Here is a 17,946-nt window from a genome sequence, read left to right as displayed (position 1 = left end):
AGCTTAAGACTGGCCTGCGGATGGGAGCAACAGAACCAGGTCAAGGAGTTACGGTGTACATGGCCTGACTTATATGCCTTTTATCATTCCTGACCTTTCAGTGTAGTGGCCTTAGTGCAATCAAGGTAAAAATACATGTGAGATATTCTAAAAGGCAAGTCTGGAGATAGGGTTGCCCTGCTTTCAGTCTAGGTTAAGTTCAAGTCTTTTCAGGGACAGACATTGCCCAGACGGCTCTGTTTCTTGATTCCTGGTAAGTTACTGGAAAGTATTGTGATGCTGTAATTGCTGTAAAGGGAACAGAAGTCATGATCGTTGCCTGAACGAATTCACAAGAGCAGATGTGATACTTAAGCCAAATAATTGTGTAAGGCTTGAAAAGAAAAGCCAAATGACAGCCTACCCTTGTGGCAGTGTATCAGCCGATGCTTTCAAAACAGGAAGTGGAGACCGGTGAGTCATCCAGGGAGGGCCTTGGGGAGAAGTCTTTGCACACTGGTCAGGTGGTCAGGTTCCAAACCACTGCAACTGCTGCTTTGGCGTCACCGGGGCTGTTTATCAGAAGGCGAGCATGCCATTCCCCAGCCTGGCTGCCTGGCTAGAGCCGCAGATAGCAGCTTTGCCAGGCCAGAGTCTGCTTTGAGTCTTTTGTGTGAACCCTGGCATGCAGCAGGCAGAGCGTAGGCAGGCGATCAGGCCTGTCCCTGGGCTCCCTTGAGGCGAGTGTCTCTTTATCTTTACTAGCCAACAGGAATCCACTGGCCTGCTTCAGCAGCGGCAAACATTCTCCACTCTAGTCCTGGAGACTTTGATCCAGTAGGCTTGGGATGGGACCTGAGCATTTCTGTAACTTCCAGGTTGAATAGGAAGCCACTTCCTGCCCTGTGAATGGCACCTGTCATGGGCAAGGTACAGCATCAGCTGGGTGCAGGGGAGCCTTGGACTTTACCACTACCAATTACCTGGCAGGATGAGACAGATCAAGAATGTGTTTCTGGACAGTGTGGGGCTCTTGCCCGTGGCCACTATGCCTTCAAGTCCCCAGAAACACTGTCACAGGTGTTCCCCACGGGCAATGGAAACTGGTCGATGTTTCTTGTCGCCGCTGGTGACTGTTTGTGTGCCCACAGGTTTTACTCAGTCTCTTTTGCTCAGAGGCCTTTTCTGAAAGTGAGCCAGACTCTGTGGAAACCGGGGTCCTAGGGACACCTGACATGACTGGATACACAGCAGGTGGCTGGAGGTTTTCCAAACACAACAGCTACTGAGGGGGTAGGGCTCCCGCTCCTTTAACCTAGTGATTCATGTGCTTTTCGGGAGCAGGAAATGGGGCATTAGGAATGTGGAGCAGGAAGCGCGGAATTGGCGGTGAAATAGAATTATGGGGCCTAATGAGTTTTGGAAATCACCCTAATCATATTTGATGCCGATCCAGGCAATTTTTTTTTCTTTATTGAAAATTCAACCGAGCCAGCAGTTATGGGGAGTTGATCATAGCAGAAGAAATATGAAAGGACCTGCATATGCAAGAGGCAGTCAGTCCTGCAACCCCCACTGCCAAGTTCATAGAGATAGATGTTCAGACGTTTGCCACGCCGGTGGGAGGGAACTAAAGGCCGAGTCGGTAGGAACGGGAAGGGAGGCATGACTTGATCAGGTGCCTTCCGTTGCGACACTTCTTCTTGGCTGCTTTTACCCTTTGGTGGATATATCCGACTAAAACACACGACAAAATGACACCTGATTGCTAGTGTGTCTCTAGGTCCTCGTTTCGGGGATGTTTTCACCACATCCATGTGTCTTTTTACTTTCCCAGGGTCCTGTCAGCCTAGATTAATTTGTGGTGACTTTTCACCCCTGATCGCTCATCGGGTTGGCGTGAGCCTTGGCGTCAGTCTCTGAGCTGCAGGGAATGTAAATCACATGAGTTCTGTTTTAAGTCTCCGCATGACTGTCTGGAGCCGGTTTTCAGACTTAGCACATGCACTGTTGTAGGTGCTTGGCCTTCATGTGACTGCTAAACCCTTCCCGCTGCCAGGCTTCGCTTGCCCACGTGGAGCACTGGCATATGACAGGCACAAGGCCGTGGGTACACGCACCAGTTTCTCCCAGCTGGGGAAGCTGGGGCTGGGACTTAGCTTCTCATCTGGCTATAGGTAAATTTGGAGGTCGGTGTCTGCTGGAACTGCCAGACACTAAGTCCCATGTAAGCCACCCGTTTCTCTTGTCCACTCTTGGGTTTCTAGTGTCTCAAAAGTGCTGATTGCGTAGTATGAGTTCAAGAAACCCAAGTACACAGTCCTCCAAACGGGAGCGCGTAGTGGGCTTATAAAACACATTTCTGGTTAAAGGGCCTGAGGATAAATAAAATCTTCCTTCTTAACCAGGCCCTGGCCAATTTCTATGTTTTCCCCACCCCCTCTCTTAGCTCGTACCAGTTGTTGGTCCTTCCCCTGTCCTTGGAAAGCACGTTTTCTTGTGGATCTGAAGGCATGACTTCATTTTTTGGCAACACCTCTCTTGCTGATGGCTATGTGGCTGTGGAAATACTGGCTAGCGATGTTCCAGATGATGCATTGGAGATACCTGTTGGAGACAGGCTATACTACGGGGAATATTACAACGCGCCTTTGAAACCAGGACACGATTACTGCATCCTAGTACGGATCACAAGTGAATGGAATAAGGTACAGTTTTTTAAAATGATGTGACCTCTATATTTTTTCTTTCCCATGAGATTTAAATGGTTTGAACACACACACACACACACACACACACACACACACATCCCATATCTGCGATGGACGGCGCCACATGGAATAGCCACAGAAACACGTTGTGCTTCTCCCCTCATGAGTGCTGTCTCTCTAAAGGGTGGGCAGGTAAGACATGCTAGGTGACAGCCCACACGTCTGGGGTCTTACTGCATCTGCACTGGGACTGATCTTCTTTGAGTGCGTCTCGAGCTTCTTCATGAGTACCGAATTTGACAACACCGCTGGAGTCCGAGCTGAAAAGGAGTATTTAGATCAGCTGCTTCCTTTACGTCCTCCCGGGTGGCTGCCCCCCCCTCATTTTCCAGTGAAGCAGGAGGGAGTGGCAAACCCCAAAAGAAGGCAGCACTGTCTTGTTTTTCACAGGCCCCACTCTCCCCACCCCACCCCCTTCAGAAAGCCTCATCCCTTCCAGCTGCGTATCATTCACTAATTAGCAAATTTAATGAGCTGGGAGAATTCTAAACTTGGTGCAAAATCCTGTGGGTGGGAAACTAGGAAGATTACGTAAATACTAAGAAAACATCTCTTGACTGACACGTTTGAAGCAAAAGTATGTAGCCATCTCAATCACAAGGCTCTTCATATTTAAAGCAGGCACCTATTGAATTCTGCCTAGGACGGGAGTCTGACGTGACTCTGGCAAGCCGAGAGCAAACCCAGACTCACTTTTTAAGACTCTGTAGCAGAGAGGCCAAGGACTAGTTTGTGACAATAGGGATTAGGAACTGGGAAGCTAAAGCCAAGGATACTCTTCCTCACAATGCTCATGTGACAGGCACCCTGATGGGAGCAAGGCAGTGCCTAGCTCTGATCTTGTTTTGCTGTTCCTTAAAGAGTAAGGATGTCAGCATCTTCTCAAGTACTTGGTGGTTGTCTCTCCTTCAGATCAAGTGTCTAGTCAAACACTTCCTTTTTTCACAGGCTTTCTCTGTGTAGCCCTAGCTGTCCTGGAACTCGCTCTGTAGACCAGGCTGGCCTCGAACTCACAGAGATCCATCTGCCTCTGCCTCCTGAGTGCTGGGATTAAAGGCATGCGCCACCACCGCCCATCGTACTTGACTAATTTTTAACTTGGGTTGTTTGATTTTTTTTGTTGTTGTTGTTTGGTGTTTGGAGTTCTCTTATAATTTGGATATTAATCTCTTATGAGATTAAATGGAAAATATTTTCTTCCATTTTTTTTTACTATTAATAATGTTCTTTGATGCACAAAAGTTTTACATTCGTTGAAGTCCAATTTATCTGTTTTTCTTTTGCTGCCTGTGTTATGGGAGTCACAAGAAGTCACTGACATGAAACTTCTTACTTGTCTTGGCTTCGAGGAGTTTTGTAGTTTTAAGTCTTACTTTTGGGCGTTTGATCCATTTTGAGTTAATTTTTACATTTGGCATTAGATACAAGTCTAACCCAGTTTTTGGGTTTTGGGGGGTTTTGCTGTTGTTTTTACATGTCAACATGACTTCTTGAAAGACCAGCCCCCATTGAATTCTCGATCTTTGTTCTCGTTCCTGGCTCAGTTGTTGCGATGATGCAATGCCCCTACAGACAGCAACTTTGAGGCGGAAGGGGTTTCTTCAGCTTACAATTCCAGGTAGCAGCACGTTATTTTGGGGAAGTCGAGGCAGGAACCTGAAGCAGCTAGCCACGGTCACGAGCAGAGAGAGAGAAGGCATGCATATGTATTACTCAGCAGACTTTGTTCACTATGATATAGTCCAGGACCCAAACATAGGGAGTGGTGCCACCCATGGTAGGCTGGGTCTTCCTGTCAATTAAAATGATCAAGACAGTCTTACAGACCAGTGTGATCCAGAGGGTCCCTCACTGAGATTTTCTTTCTAGGTGATTCTAGATTGTATTGAGTTGACCACACCACCATTGTAAAGTGCTTCTTTCAAAAGCATCTGACATTCATTGCTGGATGCTAGAGTCTGTCTTTATGCTAGACCCACACTGTCTTCACAATATGCTTTGAAAGTATGTCTTCCAACAGCTCTATTTATTTTCTTTCATATGTCTGTCCTGATCCATGCCCCATTATGCCCCATAGCTAAGAGAGTATGCTAAGAATAATTCTCATCTCCACCCTCTTTCATGCCTTCTTGTGTGTTCAGTCATCAGATTGGGTCAGTTCTATCACCTGAATGCCATTTTAAAGTGGTTCTTTCTTTTCTTTTTCCTTCGCCAGCAGTGTCCATAGTTGGTCATCTTTTCTCTGCCCATCACTCGTTCAGATTCTTGCCTCTTACTTTACCCATCTTCTTGTTTGGTCTGCTGCCAGGGTAAGTTCTATAAAATGAGCATCTGTTCCGGGCACATCAGCTCAATGACCTTCCTGCTTTACCTGGCCCCTGCTGCAATGTTTTCAGTCCCTTAGTAGCCTTACTATGGGGGTGCCCTTTGCTTCTTGTCGTCTTGACATGCATATTTCTTCATTCCTAATCTCAAAATTTAGTCTCAAGACAAATCTTAATTATATTTGAAACCTGTGGCTATTTAAAGCTTTTCCCCAGAAAATTTCAGTTAAAATATATTAAAAAGCAAGCAAACAAACAAAAAAAAAACCTCGTTTAAGATAATGAAAACCATCCTGGCATGGTGGTACAGGCCTTTAATCTCATTACTCAGGAGACAGAGGCAGGCAGATCTTTGCAGGTTTGAGGCCAGCATGGTCTACAAATCAAGTTCCAGACAGAGAAAAGCAAGCAAGCAAAACAAAACAAAACAACCAGAATACCAAGTGTGTCACGTGAAAAAGAGTCTCATAATAAGGTTGGAGAGGTTGTTCCATAACTTCTTCCCCCAGGGGAGACTGCACTGAACCCTTAGTCATACACAAGAGCCCTAGATGTCCTGATCAACAGGTATGTATGTGATATGTATACGAATGACCAGAAGATGGGATGCTCAGATTTCTTGCTGCCTTTTTCCTGGTTTTTGGATGCATTTTGGGTGAATGAAGTTGCTAAGCCTCACCTAGATAGACGAAATGTTAGCATCTACCAGAGCTTCTCATTGCTCGCCCGTCACACACATGGCTACTTCTTGTTGAACCTAGGAGCAGTCTCAGGATTTCAGCACAGTTCCTCAAGCAGCCCATGCCAGTTGCTCCGAGCTGGCAGCAGAAATGATGTTCCTGACATTCTGTTGTCTCCTCGTGGTGTGAGCTTTCTGGGACCTCTTGGAAGCCCCCAGAAGTGACGTCTAGAGCCAATCCTATACCCGTTATCCATGCCAGCCCCTTAAATACTGATGATACATGGCTGAATTATAAGGTGTAAGAGGCGGGGCTGGGATTGTAGCTCAGCAACAAAGCCTTGCCTAGCATGTGGGAGGCCACGGGTCTATTACCCAGCAACATAAAACAAATTCAGACACTTATAAAAGCTGGATAGGACTCAAAAGATTTTCTAGTTGGAGTTAGAGTATGAAAAGGCTGAGACTCTGAGGGGTTGTCTAAGATGACGCCGTGTGCCTCCTACTTAGGTGGACTTCTGCTTCCCCCCAGGTGAGAAGACATTCCTGTGCCATCTGGGCCGAGGTGAAAGGTAAAACCCTGTTCCTTGTATGCACCCTGTCCTCTTCCCATCTTCTATGCACCCTGTCCTCATCCCATCTTCCAGCAGCAGCACTGATTTTATATTGAGGGCTCCTTTTAAATTGCCCTATGTGACAGCAATCTTCAGAAAAATGCAGACGTGCTCATGTCCTAGGGATTATGACATATTTAAATGCAAAGCCTTAACTGAAGAGGTGGGAACTCGTGGAATTATACAAAAAGCTAAACCGGGCCATGGTGGCTCACGCCTTTAATCCCAGCACTCAGGAGACAGAGGCAGGGGGATCTCTGTGAGTTTGGGGCCAGCCTGGTCTACAAGAGCTAGATCCAGGACAGGCTCCAAAGCTACAGAGAAACCCAGTCTTGGGGAAAAAATGATGTCATCAGGCTTCAAGGCATTGGACTCCGTACCATGAGTAGGGGCCATCTTTGCTATCAGCCTCTTGTCTCTGCTATGTCAGTGTATTTTCCTACTCTAGCCATGTGGTTGGAGAGAAGGGCCCCCAAGATACTCCAGATGAGCAACTTCAGTGGGGACAAAGTTTTAGGGTTTAGAGGAGCCCTTCCTCCTAGCTTAAGTGACTTTTCATTGGCTGCGTCATCCCTGATTTGAGATAAGGGATCAATTTGCCCTGGGTTTTGTGTTTTTGGCTTGTTGGGGACAGAGCAGTGTAAGCAGTTGTTCAACCAGAGTGGCAATGAGAAGGGGGGAAGATTCTTCTCAAGTTTAAGGGCACTGGAGAGCCTGGTTACCAAGCAAAATAAGAGCTGCAGAAGCCTGAGACCTGCTATTTGGCTGTATACCATGTGTACACATATGCACCATGTATACACACATACACAGCCTCAGTCACATACCAGTAATGACAGTTCAGTCACGTGGTGGATCACAGATAAAGGGGAAGTCACGTAAGATTGCATCCCCTAAAGCTTGACGTGGATCCTATATGCCTGTATCCCAGCATTTTGAGGGGGCAAATGTAGGAGGATGAGTTCGAGGTCAGCCTGGGATCCATAACAAGACCCAGCCTAAAAGGGAACAGTAAGTTTGTGTCAGCTAGAGACATAGCCAGTCATGTTATTTTGCTGAAGAACGTTCTGTGATGTTTTTATAATGAAGAATTACCCACTGACACATCTCTCAGAATTGTCTCCACTGTTAAATGATGCATAATTATAATATATTAAGAAGAATAATTTATTAACAAAATGGAACTATCCTACATATAGAAAACAAAAACAAAAACACAACCCAAAAGGAATGTAGGAAAAGGACATAGTTCAAAGGTTGGCTGTTGCATCCAGCTCCAAGGCCAGGAATCTGGGAGCTGTACATTCTTCTTGATCAGATCCAGATGTGCAACTGTGATACATGGAAGACATAATCATTCTCAAACTTCAGTATGTGACATCAAATGGCAAACAGCAGTGCCTTTGTCAGGGACCACCTCCTGGGTAGGTAAAGCCTCCGCATGGGGCACACTCAGGTTTCTGGATGGGACAGTCCTCCTTCCTCCAGAGCTGGCTCTTGCCGATGGGTGCTAGGCCGTTTAAAACCTTCCCTTTTCCACGGACAGTTAACCAAGGGATTGGGAAACTGACCCTCGGGATTGAGTAATCACAGATCATTGTTTGTTAAGCTTCCCTGGCAGGACATTTCTTAAAACCAATAGGCAGCCAGCCAGTGGAATTGATTCCCGAGAATTCCATTAGTTGTAGCTAATCCCAGAAATCTTGTTAAATTTATAACCTTTGAGTATGGACCTTTTCTTGGCAACAGGCTGAGGAATGTCGCTCTCTGTCCTTGGGCCACACTATTGCTTTAACTCCTTCCACCCCACCCGTGCTTCTGAGCACAGCCCTGGGCCACAGTGGGCTGGAGTGATGAGGCAGCCAGGCACAACTGCTTTGGGGATTGCCAGGGATGGACTTCACAATGGACGCTCTGTTCCCCTGTCAGGAGAGGCCTTAGTAGGACGCGTGGAGGAGGGGCGGAGGGAAAGAGGCTTCTGTCTGTCTGCCTTTCCCTTGATCTAACTTTCCTTCTTTATATCTGCGCTCAAAACTTTCTTCAACAAGGGCAGAGAAGTTGATTTTGGGTCTGGGCCAGGTGAGTTATCTGACAGCCTTTTTGTGTTGTAGCTAGCCGTCTTAACCAGAGGTGTGTGCTGCGTGGCTGGGCTTGCTTTTCTGTAGTGGTTTAATAAAGGGTACAGAAAGCAATCACACATTCTAACATCCAAAACACCCGGAGCTCCAGGGGCAGAATAGAGCTCTTCCAAGTGAAAGGGATGCGAATTAAGACGTGCAGGCTTTCAGACGAAGACGACAGCTTCTGGAATCCACCCTATCCAGTAACTGTTTGATATGATTGGGAAAGATTCAAGCCAGGCAGACAAAACAGCCAAAGAGGAGGCTGTGGTTCTTCCATGGTAACTGGGAAGGATTTTGAGAATATCTGAGTGGCTTTTGCAAGTGTCCTTCTCTCTCCATCCTCAAGAATCAGTACTGAGAACCTTTAATCCCAACACTCGGGAGAAGAGGCAGGTGAATCTCTGAGTTCGAGATCAGCCTCGTCTACATAGTGAGATCGACATAGTGAGTTCCAGGACAGCCAAGGCTACAAAACCTAGTGAGGCCCTGTCTCAAAAACCCAAACGATAACAACAATAATGATGATAAATAAATAAAAAGTGAAGACCTATGCTGGCTAATTTTCTGTCAACTTGACTCAAGCGACAGTCACTGGAGAGGAGGAAGCCTCAGTTAGTGACTGATCTGGGAGCGCCCAGCCCATGGTGGGTGGCACCATTCCTGGTGGTCCTGGGTTCTATAAGAAAGCAGACTGAGCAAGCCATGGGGAGCAAGCCAGTGGGCAGCTTTCCTCCATGGCCTCTGCATCAACTCCTGTGTCCAGGTCCCTGCTCTGTTGGAGTTTCTGTCCTGACCTTCTTCAGTAATAGACTAGAATGTAGAAGTGTAAGCCAAATAAACCCTTTCCTCCCCAGCTTGCTTTTTGGTCCCAGTGTTTCATCGCAGCAATAATAACTCTAACTAGGACACTCCCACTTCAGAAGGTAATTTGGAGAGAAGTGTGATCGATCCAGCTTTGTCCCCGAGTCATTCCAGCTCCTTGATGCACAGCCTTGACCCTATTCTGGCTTTGGCCAGTGCTGAGTTTTGTGTTTATATTTTGCACAGTGCCACCAGCAAGAAAGCGTTAGAGCCAGGGAACTACATTTGATGTCAGATGCCAAGGCCTGGACGTCCTTGCCTCAGTCAAGTTCCCGATCAGACAGTGTCTTTGAAATGGTATTTAACTTGGCTGGTCCTCAGTTGCCTCTGCCTGGGCTGAGATTCCTTCCAGCCACAAAGTACTGTGAGCCTGTGATTTCCTGAGTCACGCAGATGATGGCAAGCGGTATTTCAGAGGGCATTCTGCAGACACAGGAGTGAAACCCAAGTCACTGGTGACTCTCCAGTTCTCTTTCAGCCTGCACGCTGCACTGGCTTTCATTTCTGGTCATACAGAGCTCCTGCCTCTATCCCTGCCTCACAGACAGATGGCAAAGCCCCCTTGTCCATCTCCCGTTACAGGAGTTCAGGTTCCCCTCTTCCTCCCAGCCTGCCTGCTGCCGACGGACTCATTGCCTTTGGTGGCCTCTTCTGGGCTTTTCCATTGCTTTCCTCGGTTTGACACCAGCACACCTTCTGATGATCGCTTCTCTCCTCCTCCTCCATTCCTATGGGCACCCCAGCCATTCTCTGCCTGTCTCTCTAAGGCTTTGGTTCACACAGTGACTCAATTACTAACCGCCGCCCCCCAGTGCGCTGTCAGCTCGCTGCTTGCTGCTGTCTACTTTCTCAGGATCAAAGCCAAACACCCTCTGCCTGAAGCTCTTCAGAGCTCCTTAGGGTCACACCTTCCTCTCTCTTTTTCCTTAACTCTTCTCCCACACTGCAGAGCATCTGGCAGTTGTCTTTTTCTACGAGGTTTCAGGCACTTAGAGAGAACATTGAAAACAGAAAACTGGATCGTTGCCTGGTGTACATTAGGTGCTCACTTAGAGCGCCTTGGATCCAGCAGGTAGGCAGCCATCTGTTTTATGGAGCGCAGATTTAATACTTGTCAAATTAAATAAACAGAGAAAAACTGCAAGCTACAAGCTTAAGGTGAACGTGCAGGTATACAGGGTCAGCCAGGGGTTGACTCCAGGGTTCTGCATGTGGGGATTCCGTCAACTGCAGATGGAGATCTCAGAGGTGAGCCTTTCCCTTGTCATCATCCGAAAACCATACAGTGGATCAGCTGTTGGCAGAGCATTTACGTTGTTTGCACCGTTCTAAGTAATCCAGAAACAAACGAGAAGTACGAAAGAGATTGTAGATAGGTTATATGCAAACACATTTCTTATGAGACTTTAATATTAAAAAAAGAAGGTTTTCTAGAATCAGTCCCCTAGGGATACTGGGCTCTCTCTCTTTCTATACACACACACACACACACACACACACACACACACACACGCACGCACGCACGCACGCACGCACGCTCGCGCGCGCGCGCGCGCGCACACACACACACACACACACGCATGCACATACACACACACACATACTCTAACACAGTTACGGACCGCGGTTGCTGTTCAAAGGCTATCCTAAATGATACTGTGGAGTTTGCACTCAGAGGACAGAGTCTTCAGCAAGGAGATTATCCCAACAGCCCTGACCTATCATACAAACCCTTGAACCTGGGTCAGGGACTGAGACAGATTTGACGCTGGGAGTTTCCTTCTAGTGTTGAAAAGACACAGGGCAAGGGGATGCAGGTGGCCTGCAGGAGCGAGGCCCTTGCAGGCAGGGGCCTAAGACAATGAGGACCGCAGTTCTGTAACCTCAAGGGACTGCCTTTGGCCTACAGCGAGACGAACTAGGGCGTGCACTCCTCTGCAGAGCCTCCCTCCAGAAGGAAAGGAGGGCCCTTCAGCACCCTGAGTCCAGCCCTGAGAAGGGGCTGAGCAGAGAACCTGTCACAGTGGATCTGAACCTGGAACCACAGAACTGCGAGCCAATCAATGGACTTAGAGCTATCTAAACTTACGGCAGTGTGTTAAGTTACAATAAAACAGATCCAGCATCATTGTTGCTTTATCAAACATTAATTACCTCTGAATTTATTTCCTGCTTTACTCCCCTTTTCTAGCCCCCCTTGCAGGGAACTTAAATAAGAAGACCCGAAAATAACAAATAGAAATTGAACACACTGAGTCACTACTCTTGCCCTTCTGAGCTCAAACTGATGCACCAACCGCTCTCTGGATATATCTGTCCCAAGCCAGCCTGAGTCACGGTGCTAATTTATTTGTAGCGTTTGATGGCAACTGTTGCTTTCAGGAAATGAGCATACCTGAGCACAGCTCTGGGGTCCACACCAGGAAGAAGTCGTCAAGGTTGTCCCAGGGTCTAACTTCCTCCTCAGCACCCGTGACCTATCAGGGATGGATTAAAAAGGGGCTGGTTCACTGTTTAATCCCAGAGCAGAGTCTGTGGAGAAGAGGGTTATGGTTCGAAGGTATTTACTTTCTCTAAGAATGACTAACACAGTGCATGAGTCACTCAGCCGAGTTTCCAGGAGAATATTCTACAGATGATTCAGAAGGAAAGAAAAATCAAAGGTCCCACAGCATGAGACTGTGGAAGGGAGTGGAGCCAGAGATGGCAAGACTATAAAAAGCTATAATCCAAATTGGCCACTTGTAAATTTTATTAGTAAGGCATTCTTGGAGGAAGAAGCTGTGTGGCTACACACACACACATACACACACACACACACACACACACACACAAAGTGTGCTTAGACTCAGAGTCTGTATGCAAAGTGAGCCCAAAGCCCTGTAACCAAGAACTGGGCATCATGCTGGGAGCCAGAGCCCAAATGATGCTGTGCAAATAAATCAAGGTCACTCACTCCTTATTTCTTTTTGTTTATGCTTGTGCCTGTGTCTGTGTGAGTGTGTGCCATATGAGTGTAGCACCCTCAGAGGCAAGAAGAGAGTGTCAGATCCTCGGAGCTGGAGGTATAGTGGGCTGTGAGCTGCTGCCCAACAAGGGTGCAGGGAGCTGAATTCCAGTCCTCTGGAGGAGCCACGAGTGTTCTTGACCTCTTAGCCGTCCATCTCAGGAGCCCCACAGGTCACTCTTTAATAATACTGTCTATAGCAAGGATTAAGTGGGCCCACTACTGAGGAGGATGCTATGGGCGGATGGTCTGGGGGAAGCTGGATTCCCGGGCTCCGACTTTGCCTCTGTCATTTTGGATTGTGAGTGGGTAATGCCTCTTCACTTCTATGAAGGGCGTCAGAGCAAGTTCACACAGTTTCCACGTAAGTCAGGTAAACAGCTGCAGATGACCTTTGCGAGATCGGGAAGAGAGAAGGCTGGGACTGGGGAGTGGACAAGGACTTTGAACAGAGGAGGCGCCACCAAAAGTGTTCCTGAAGATAGCGCAAAGTGAAGGGCAGGCCAGATCGTCACGGGATGGCTTGGCTCTCTCTGATAGCAACAGTGACAGTGTTTCTACTGAGTCAGCTCAGAGCATGAGGTCACTTAGGTGTCCCTCCTTCCGCGGACTCATTCAGCGGCCAAGGAAGTCGGGCAGACGAGGGTGTATTCTAACTTCTGATAAGAGTTAACAAGGCCCCTGTGGACGCAGAGGGGGGGGGGGATAGGAGGGCTGTAGGAATGGGCCCATTTGATGCAAAGGATGATGCACAGTTGACGTCACCCAACTAGTAACTCCTGATGAATGAATAGAGATCCAGGACTCACACAGTGTGGACTCCAGCCCACGGTCCTTCGGTTCAGTGTTTTCATTTAGCAAAGATTAAAATGTGGAGGAAGTATATGGGGAAAATGTAAGGGAAAAATACTGATAATGAAAACTGGAGAGGAGGGTTAGCTGTGTGAAGCTCTCAGTGAAAACACCAGCCTCTCTTCACCCCCACCCCGTCTCCAACGCTGAATTCTCTCTCTCCCTCCCCCCTCTTACTTTTTGTTTGTTTATTTTTGTTTTATTTTGAGACAGGGTTTCTCTGTGTAGCCCTGACTGTCCTGGAACTCGCTCTATAGAGCAGCTTGGGTTTGAACTCAGAGATCTGACTGCCTCTGCCTCTCAAGCCCTGGGATTAAAGGCAGCATTTTCTCTTAAAAACCCCAAACCCCACTAATTGTGCAAATGGCGCTTTTTAACCTCCCGAATGGTAATTTTGTGTGTATAAAGCGCATGCTTTATGAATGTGGTTAAGTCTAGAAGGCTCCAGATTTGATAAATGTAACCAGACAATTCTCACCCACTTTAATGTTCACCAACATTTTTTCAGTTCTTTTATATTTCAATTTAGGTCTTTACCTGAGTTTTATGTTGGTATATGAAATAAGCTTTAGTAAGCAGACACTTTCTTCTGATTAGGCATTCTTTCCTCTTTACTAGTTATAGGTAATTTATCGTTTTACTCATTGGAAACAGTTACACCACAATGGGAGCAAAGGTTAACAGTAACTGACACTTGTTGATTGTTTGCTGGGCGACTGTCTGTTTCATGTCATTATTTCTCACAGTCACCCTGAAGCTGGGTGTTGTGGTTACATTTCCATGTGCTTAGAGCACTCCTCCGTAAGGAAACTGTAACACACACCGCTGATGCACTGGTTTGAAGTTCCACCGGGAGAAAGGGATGGTGTTGAGACTTGGACACCATCATTCCCCGTGTTCAAGCTGTGAAATGGCTTGACGGAGCTGGGTTTGTTCCTACACACTTGGTTTTGTTCTAGCATATTCTTCCCTATGCTAACATTCTACTATCTTTATGTCCTGTGATCAAATCTTCTCATATTTAAGATACAAGTAACTTCCAATTTTCTCACCGCTCCTCTTTCTATTTGACGGTTTAGCTTCGTAAAGTGTCGAGACCCTCTGGGTCTGAATACACAAAGTATAATTCTCTTTCTTTCTTTCTTTCTTTCTTTCTTTCTTTCTTTCTTTCTTTCTTTCTTTTTGTTGTCGTTGTCATTTTGAGATATGGTCTAACTATGTAACCCAGGTTGGCCTCAAACTCATGAGACTCCTGCCTCAACTTCCCAAGTGCTGGAATTATAGATGTATACCGTGTTTTCTAGAAAGTCTTGCAACAACACTTCCTGGGATAGTGAGTTTCGCTTGACTGTTAAAAGCGGTGTAGTCTGTGGCTGTGCCTGTGGGTGCCAGGGACCCCGCAGAGTTTCTACTGCGACCAAATTGCCCTTAAGCTGGTCTTAGACATCTGAGCTGTATGTAATTACTCTGTGCTCCAGCCCTTCATCTGTAAAGAGGGTCTAACAATGATCCTCAGTATAATCATTCATTAGGAGCTGGATGAGTTCATTTTTTCATCAGGATAACACAGTAGCTGAACAAACAAGATTCATGAATGGAAGGTGTTTTGGGGCTCACGGTTCCAGGGGTGTCTGTCTAAGGTTGGCTAGCTCCGTTGCTCTGACTTGAATGAACCAGCACAGTATGTGCTGGAGGAGGCTACTCATCTTGTGTAAGCCAGAAAGCAAAGAGAGGGAAGGCAAGTAAGTCCCAGCCAGCCAGCCCCCTTCTCCTGCGTCTGTTCATCCAGGCCCCAGCTGACTGAGTGGTGATGCCCGTGTCCAGGGTAGCTCTTCCCTCTCCAAGGTCCCTGTCTCACAGATACATCCAGCAGTGTAGTTTCCTGAGCTCCTAGGTGTCTCTCAACCCAATCCAATTGACATTTAGGATTAACTACCACAGGAGACCGAGTTAACCCCAGTGAGGTGCTCACAATGGTGCGGTGCGTGTCACACAGCGGCTGCTAACTGTTTTCCAATAGAAACAGGGCCTTTGCTGAAGTCACGAGGCTCTGGATTAAGTCTCTTGGCCCAAATGTGCACCACAAATGTGAGTGTTTTTCCATTTGTAATCAGGGATCTCCCTGGAATTGTCATGTGATGTTCCCCAAATAGCACATGTGTTCTAAGTGCTCTTACATGGACTTTTAAAAAAATCCTTCGAGAAGCCTGCTGAGCAGAGCAGAGAGGTACTATCCCGCTATAATATGGGGAAATGGAGGCATCGCTGCTCAACAAAGCATGTTTGTATGTGACCATTGGTGCTGGCTGACACCGAAGCCCAAGTTCAGAGGATGTCAGAATAACGTCTTCCATGTGGAAGAAGATGGCTTGTAAAATGCTATCGAGTGTAACTGGCCCGAGAGGAGCTCTGCACACAGCATGCATCGCGTAGCTTTGGTGTGTCCACAAGCCTTTTGGGTCCCCCCCTCCACCCTTGTAGCTTTAATGGGATCTGGTTTTATGCTTCCTTTTTAGAAATACTTTGAAACTGTGGTTTCCTGAGGTCTGACCTCTGCAGGACCTGTTGGGGACACAGGCACTGTGAGGCATTCTTGGGATTCTTTGTTAAATGAAGCCCAGCTCTGGGTTAAAGGAGAGTGCTCACAGTTGGATGGCGAGCTCTTGGGGGTGGGGCATGATGGGACAGGCTCCGGGCTCATCTTGCGGTTTCTTCCCACAGACTCATCCCTCACACCGCAGCAGATGGTGGGCATTGGACTGGGCTCCGTGGCTTTTGTGACCGTTCTTGCATTCCTCTCCTTCTCAGCGGTGTGGTATGTGAGACCATCACTTTTGAAGAATGAGTGGAATGGAGGGGAGGCTGGGGTGGGAGTCATGCCCAACAGCTGGGTATGAGGGTGGTCAGAGCACAGGCAGCAGGTAAGCTGGCGTGACTAACCTCCAAGCTGGGAGAAGGAAGGCGATGTGGGATTCCCCTCTGCATGCTGTGAATATGGTTGGTTAATAAAGAAACTGTCTTGGGCCTGTGCAGAGCAGAATAGCAGTAGGCGGGGGGGGGGGGGAGATCTAAACTGAATGCTGGGAGAAAGAGGGCGGATTCAAGGGGAAGCCATGTAGCCATGCAGGAGACAGATGCTGGAACTTTAGCCAGTAAGCCCCAGCCACGTGATTAATAGAAATGGATTAAATTAATATGTAAAAGTTAGCCAATAAGAAGCTAGAGCTAATGGGCCAAGCAGTGATTTAATTAATACAATTTCTGTGTGATTATTCTGGGGCTAAACTGCTGGGGACCAACAAGGAGCCTCTTCTCCAACAAATTGGCGCCCAGGAAGGGGATGCCCTGACCAGGGGAAAAGTAGGGATAGTGATGATAGCCCGGTTACTCGAGCAGGCAGGCTGATCTATGCAGCTTCATCGCTGGGACCCTGCTGGCAGACATCCATGTGAGCTGTACTGGAGGGGCACGCAGTGAAGAAACAGTAGAGTGTGCAATGTTTATGCCTTCTTTTCCTCCTCTATGTCTAGATGGCTGGTGCACACTGCCTGGAAATACTGCCTTATGATGGACAGCTGTTCCTACAGCTTTTCAGGTGCCTGGGCTGTGTGACTTCCATCCAGAGCCCTTGTGTGAACCTGAAACCTTCTCCATCCCAGCATGGCCTCGTCCCTGAATTCAAGATGGCACCAACCTATCTCTGTGGAATCTTCCAAAAGGAGAAAACTTGGGAACTGTTTGATGTGCTTCATGCTTTCAGGATCAGTGTGTGTCCATGAACTTGAGACTCATGCCCAGTGTAATATTGACCACAGGCCACAGCCCTGGGAGTCAGCTCCCATACTGACCACAGGCCACAGAGCCTTAGAATCAGCTTCTGTAGACACTGGCTGTGCCCAGGCCACAGCCCTGAGAATCAGCTCCTGTAGACATTGACTATGGACAGGCCATAGACCCTGAGATGTGGGGTTGCTGGGTCTTACTTTAGGTGCCCCTGCTAATTAGTTCAGGGTTCAATCTTTCACAGTAGGTAATGAGATGGGCTCAAGTCTGGGCTGGAACTTGGTTTTATAAAGGAGGTCGTTGGATAAAGAACAGTGACAGGAACAAATGTTTCAAGCATTTTAGAATTAGCCCTTCCCTACAGTTAACTGATGAACTAATTAGAAAATACAGTAACGTGGCCACCCGCTCGGGTTCCCTGCATGACTGTTAGACAGCCTGGCTTTGATACAATCCCAGTTGTTTATGTGAGTTCAAAAGTAATGCCTACTTTCCAGTAAAACACATTCTGTAATTTTGCCCATTCTTTCCTTGGTTTGGTTTTGGTTTTGTCTCACCCCATCGTTTTCTCTGCCTCCCTTGAGAAACTTGGGTTTGGCAGTAATGTGGAAACAGTGGGTTAAAGCAGCATCCATCCCGTTCACGACCAGAATCTGCATGAGTGTTGAGAGGGGGGGGACAATGGTGATGATATACCTTAGCTGCACCTCAGTAACCATGACTGAGACTGCATCATGGTCCATGAACATTAGCTATAGGCGGGGCTGGCCTACTGTCCACGCAGTGGATATACACATAGAGTGTATTCCGTTTGACTTTTAAAACCCAGTCGGTATTCTTCAGCTTCTTCTCCAACCACAGCTCAGCTCCAAGGCTGTGGCTTCTCTCTTCCTCTTCCCTCCCTCCCTCGCTAGACCTACAGAATCCAAAGCATGGGCGGAAGGGGGAGGATG

At 47.4% G+C, this 17,946-nt stretch overlaps 1 protein-coding gene and 1 long non-coding RNA gene across 2 annotated transcripts in view; one reads left to right on the top strand and one right to left on the bottom strand.

Moving 5' to 3' along the window:
* Positions 1-17,513, top strand: part of Susd1 (sushi domain containing 1) — a 119,621-nt gene extending 102,108 nt beyond the window's left edge. Inside the window, 4 exon segments of the mRNA XM_038348122.2 lie at positions 2,429-2,687; positions 6,286-6,325; positions 15,932-16,025; positions 16,741-17,513. Coding sequence (XP_038204050.1) covers positions 2,429-2,687; positions 6,286-6,325; positions 15,932-16,025; position 16,741 — 394 coding nt within the window. The 3' untranslated portion in view covers positions 16,742-17,513.
* Positions 10,435-11,874, bottom strand: LOC119826688. The gene is made up of 2 exons (XR_005287466.1): positions 11,747-11,874; positions 10,435-10,679 (listed from the first exon to the last, which is right to left on the bottom strand). It is a non-coding gene; the product is annotated as an uncharacterized LOC119826688 (long non-coding RNA).
* Positions 17,514-17,946: the final 433 nt, after the last annotated feature.

Source organism: Arvicola amphibius, chromosome 11 (assembly GCF_903992535.2).
Source record: "Arvicola amphibius chromosome 11, mArvAmp1.2, whole genome shotgun sequence".
NCBI classification, from domain to species: domain Eukaryota; kingdom Metazoa; phylum Chordata; class Mammalia; order Rodentia; family Cricetidae; genus Arvicola; species Arvicola amphibius.
The sequence above is the reverse complement of the archived record's forward strand: the minus strand, read 5'-3'. Positions and strand labels throughout refer to the sequence as shown.